The 5,723-nt window shown below is 47.2% G+C and overlaps 1 protein-coding gene across 1 annotated transcript; it reads left to right on the top strand.

Annotated features, from left to right (window-relative positions):
- Positions 1-274: 274 nt before the first annotated feature.
- On the top strand, positions 275-1,359 carry LOC142002057 (olfactory receptor 52R1-like). The gene has a single exon (XM_074977872.1). It carries the CDS (start codon positions 400-402, stop codon positions 1,357-1,359), a length of 960 nt encoding a protein of 319 aa, XP_074833973.1. The 5' UTR covers positions 275-399.
- The last annotated feature ends 4,364 nt before the right edge of the window (positions 1,360-5,723 follow it).

The raw sequence follows: 5,723 nt of genomic DNA, 5'->3' as shown, positions 1-5,723 counted from the left end.
AACCAAGAACTCCCTATGGCATAGACTCTAGCTTGGGATTCATGGCACTAAAGAAGAATGATAGATAGCCAGTCTGATACTTATGTTTCCTGCTGGTGCCTAATAACATTTCCCCCATGATGATGTGCATGTATTATTGTTGCAGGGAGCACCATAAAATAGGGAAATGGAATTAATAGGGTCAGTTGTTCATTTTTCAGTGTTTGAAGAGTGATCAAACTGCTTCACCCGTAAGAACACCCTCCAGTCATGCAGGTAGTGTCTTCATATTCACATTGTCTCTCCAACCAGACATTTATACTGCAACCATCACTCTAGACCCTGAGCACATAAAGGAAGTCAAGAAAACTGCAGGAGAAACCATTCTTCCTCAGAGTTGGACACATTCTCATTTACTCCATGTCTGATTCCAACACAACCAGCTTCACAAACCCCTCCACCTTCATCCTGCTGGGCATTCCTGGCCTGGAAGAAGCACATGGCTGGATCTCCATCCCCTTCTGCACCATCTACACCATAGCTGTCTTGGGGAACATCACCATCCTGTTCATAGTGAAGAGGGAACCGAGCCTCCATGTACCCATGTACTATTTCCTCTGCATGCTGGCCATCACTGACCTGGGACTGTCTATGTCCACTCTGCCCAAAATGCTGGCAATCTTCTGGTTCAATTCTAGGGACATCAACTTCAGTGCCTGCCTTGCCCAGATGTACTTCATTCACTGCTTCTTAGTGATGGAGTCTGGAATTTTCATGGCCATGGCTTTTGATCGCTACATTGCCATATGCCATCCTCTGAGGCATTCCACCATCCTGACAAATGGAGTCATTGCCAAGATCAACCTGGCTGTGTTGCTTCGCAGCAGTATGCTTGTACTTCCCTATCTCCTCCTGGCCAGGCAGTGGCCATATTGCAAAACCAACATCATCCCCCACACATACTGTGAGCATATGGCTGTGGTGAAGTTGGCCTGTACAGATACTCGCATCAGTAGCTACTACGGGCTCTTTGTGGTATTCTGTGTATTCTGTCTGGATGTGCTCTTAATTGCTGTGTCTTATACCCAGATCCTCAAGGCCATCTTCAGTCTCCCCACAAAGGATGCCCGGGTCAAGACTTTTGGGACCTGCATCTCCCACCTCTGTGCTATCTTATCCTTCTACATCCCAGGTTTCTTCTCCTCCTTGACATACCGTTTTGGCAGCACTGTGCCCCTGCATTTCCACATTCTCATTGCCAATATGTACCTGCTAGTGCCCCCCATGCTAAACCCCATCATCTATGGGGTGAGAACTAAACAAATCTGGGGCCGGGTTCTCTGGCTATTTGCTCATAAAAAGACTAAAAATTTCTCCTGATTATCTGGTTTTCAGATAAAGATCTGTGCAATGCGAGCTATTCACACATGTAGATGTCACCTTCTCTGGAACTACAGGGCACTCATTGTCCTGGGGCTAAAGCTGAACAGTAAAGTTGAATCTAACACAATTCTGCATGAGGCTGTTGGTCATTACATGCAGAAGCTGGGCTGCTGGTGGCATTACCCCATGGCCTGCACAGACTGAGCCACACAGCTGCCAAAGGAAGTACCTAAAGACACAGAAAGAGTTGGGAGAAGAAGTGGGAGTAGAAAGTGGAAACTCTGACCCACTCCCCAGCACCATTGTTCTGGCTACACACTTGTATTGTTCCTCCAATGCTGGTACATCACCACTCATCATAGCATCAGATGCAAAGGTACAAGCATATGGACAGGGTAATGATACATAGCACATCATCACTTTCCCCTGGATGCCTGTCAGGACGTAGGCTATGCAGGATGGGAGTGGCATCAACAATAATTAAAATGGCCATATTGCTGGATCTTTGCCCCCCTCAAAGTTTGGGGGATATATGACAATTCATGCCTCCTAATTTTCACTACTATATGCAAATGCCATAAGTATAAATAGTATAAGGGAGTGAACTACAGTGCCTCATACCGTGTGAGGATATTGATACAATTAGTATCATAGAAACGTGGAAAAAGGAGGATAGTCAATGGGATCTAGTCACATCAGCATACACGATGTACTGGAGGACAAACCAGGTTTTGCTGGTGAGGGAGTGTCAAAACACTTGAAGGATCTTATTACTCTGAGGCCTAGTCTATACTAGGGAACAAAGTCGATCCCTGATATGCAATTCTAGCGATTCCATTATTGTAGCTAGAATCAACGGATCAGGATTGACTTTGTCCCCTAGTGGAGATTGGGGCTTTTCGTGCTTGTGCCAATGTCCCTTCTTTCACATGATAGCATGGACTACCAGAGTTGATGGCTGAGCACAGAGATCGATTTTGCTATGTCTTCACGGATGTGGCAAGATTGAACTCCGGAGGATCGATCATGGCACCTTGAACGCCGAGTAAGGATAGACATACCTTGATGGCTTTCTACACAAAAAGTTAAATATTCTGCATGCATCATTTCAAATTTCTGCACGAGTCTGGTTGGGGTGTTCCAGAGCTGGGGTAATTGTATTCTGCAGGGGCTTCCAGATGAAGGTGGTTGAGTCTCAGTGGGGAACTGCTGGGGGGTGCATCAGGGGCTCTGGGTGCTAGGGAAATGGGGCTTGGTGTGTTGGGGGTCTGGGCATAGCTAAATGGGGTTCAGAGGCATGGGTCTTCTTTTGGTGCAGGGGTTGGGAATCATCAGCATGGGAGTTAGAGTGCAGGGAGCTCAGTGGTGGTGGTTTGAGTACAGAGGGGCTTCAAATGCGGGGATGAGGTTCAGTGGGCTGGAGTTTGTATTTGAAGGTGTTGGGGTGTTGGGGAGAACGGGTGAGGCTTGGTAGGGTGCTTTGACTTGGTAGGGTGGTTTGGCCAGTGGAAATCCAGATGCACAGGGGCTGGGTTAGTGGTGGAACAGCTCCCTGTAAAGTGACCCCCCACCACCTAACCCGTAGCTGAGGATCAATGGAGCAGGAAGCCAGAGAGACTACCTCTTGTGGGGAAGAGCAAGTCCCATTCTCACCTGTGTCCAGCCCAGTCAGGATCTGCAGTTCATCCTGGGCACTTACTGGTTAGGAAGGCTCCAGCTCTGCTCCTATTTCTCTCTCCACCAGCTGCTCTAGGGGCCTCAGAGCATGCAGTTGTGCTGCTAGGGAGAAAGTCATTTTTCTGTAATGAAGCAAAGAAATCTGTGAGGGACTTGAATTCCTCAGGAGCATCAAATGAAGGAAAAATCTTAAATGAACCAAACGACCCGCTATCATCCTTACTGATAGCATTTCCATGTTTGAATGCTAAGAACATAACATCAGGGATATATTTCTGAGCACCTGGCCAGCATGGTGTTAATGAGTTTGAAATAAAGAATATAGAGGCTACAAAAGCAGTAATAATGTTGGATTTCAAATATTTGGGATGGAGAGACAACATATCTTGACACCTTAAATAATTGTTCCTTGGAGCAATTAAAGTTTTGTGGGGAGAGGAAATCCCTGATTTGGTCCTAAATTGAACATAGAATCTGGTCGAAGAGGTGACCAGAGCTGAACTGCCTGGTAATGGTGACCATACATAATTAAATTGTTTCATGGGGTCAGCAAGCACATGGAAAAGGGGAACCTAGGGTATATAGGTTATCAAGTTTTCCAGAAAGCCTTTGACATGATCCATCACCAAATGATCACAAATAAGCAGTCTGTCATGGGATAAGAAGAAAGGTTCCTCCAGGAATTGGTGAGTGGCTAGAAAATGGGGAAAAAAATGGGTAGAACTGAATGGTAACTCCATGGAATGGACAGAGGCAACTACTGGTGTCCCCCAAGAGAGCAATTCCATTCGATCTATTCAAAAATGATCTACAGAAAGGTAATCAGTGAGGTGCTGAAGGCTGTGTCTACACATGCCCCAAACTTCGAAATGGCCATGCAAATGGCCATTTCGAAGTTTACTAATGAAGCGCTGAAATGCATATTCAGCGCTTCATTAGCATGCGGGCGGCAGCCGGGCTTCGAAATTGACGCTCCTTGCCGCCGCGCGGTGCGTCCAGACGGGGCTCCTTTTCGAAAGGATGCTGCCTACTTCGAAGTTCCCTTATTCCCATGAGCTGATGGGAATAAGGGGACTTCGAAGTAGGCGGCGTCCTTTCGAAAAGGAGCCCCGTCTGGACGCGCCGTGCGGCAGCAAGGAGCATCAATTTCAAAGCGCGGCTGCCGCCCGCATGCTAATGAAGCGCTGAATATGCATTTCAGTGCTTCATTAGTAAACTTCGAAATGGCCATTTGCATGGCCATTTCGAAGTTTGGGGCACGTGTAGACACAGCCGAAATGTGTAGATGATACAATATTGCTCAAGGTAGTTAAGTGCACAAAAGACTGCACAGATCTTCAATAGTATCTCACAAACCTGGGTGACCGGGCAAGAAAGGGCATCTGAAATGCAAATTGATAAAGGAAAAATAATGCACATTGGAAAACATAATCCCAACCAGAGGTATAAAATGACGGGGTCTAAATCATCTGTTGCCACCAAGTAGAGAGATCTTGGAGTCATTGTGGATAATTCTCTGGAAACATCCAGTGAATATGCAGATGCGGTCAAGAAAGCAAACCAAATGGTGGTGGGAATCATGAAGATAGTGATGCATTATAAAACAGAATATATCATATTGGCTCTATATACATCTAAGGTGTGTTTGTATCTTGATTAGTGTGTACATAACAGAGCAACATAAGAATGGCCATAGTGAGTCAAACCACAGGTCCATCTAATCCAGCACTGGTCAATGTTACATGCAGCAGAGGGACTGAACAGAGGTGGTAAATGAAGCTGGGAGAGTCAAAAAGGCATCTATGATCACTAGAAATTAAACCCTTTTAAGAAAATAGACAGATAAACTGTCAGCTGAAGTGCAAAAACATCACTAGGAAGGCCAAAATATCTTTGAAGAACACATAGCCAAAGACTCAAAAAGTAATAGCAGAATAGTTGCCAGGACATGAAATAGGAGAAGGGGTGAAACTTACACACTCTAAGGGTGCGTCTGCACTAGCAAGTACATTCAGAACCCAGGTCAGAAAATCGAGGTCTTTCGAAGGAACCCACGGCATGTCTACATTCATAGAGTGCTCTTTCAAATCAACTTCAAAAGAGCTCCCCCGCCCTTTCGAACTCGGTCCTCCACTCCTGGGATGGGAGAAGGGCCCTCCTTCGAAAGATAATTTTGAAAGAAAGCAGGTATAGATGCTCTGCAGCCCAGTCTTTTGAAAGAGGGAGTCTTCCATGGTGGTGATCAGCTGGCAGGAGGCAGTGCCACTGACATCACAGACTAAACTCTATAGCTCCAGCATCTGGCCATGCTTAAGAACACAGGACCCCAGAAGCCCTCAGGCAAGCAGCTGAGAGCTTGCAGGGAGCAGGGAGTCCACGCTGCTGCTCAGCTCGCTGCGAGCCACAACGCCCTGGGTGAAGTGTCACCCCTTCTGGTGCCATGGCCAGTAGCCAGGACTCCCGCCCACCCCAGGGGCCACCCAGACACTGAGGGGAGTCCTCACAGGAGGGGAGCCAGGCACCCAAGCGCTGACCCCCTCCTGGACCAACACCGAGCTGCAGAACCTCCTCGCCCTTTGGGAAGATGAGGAGGTCCTGCACCACGTGGGGGAAGAGCACTGGAATGCAGCGATGTTTGAGTACCTTCCTAAGGGCCTCACCAGTCAGGGTTACCCCACCCAGAT

Source organism: Carettochelys insculpta, chromosome 1 (genome assembly GCF_033958435.1).
Source record: "Carettochelys insculpta isolate YL-2023 chromosome 1, ASM3395843v1, whole genome shotgun sequence".
NCBI lineage: Eukaryota > Metazoa > Chordata > Testudines > Carettochelyidae > Carettochelys > Carettochelys insculpta.
The sequence above is the reverse complement of the archived record's forward strand: the minus strand, read 5'-3'. Positions and strand labels throughout refer to the sequence as shown.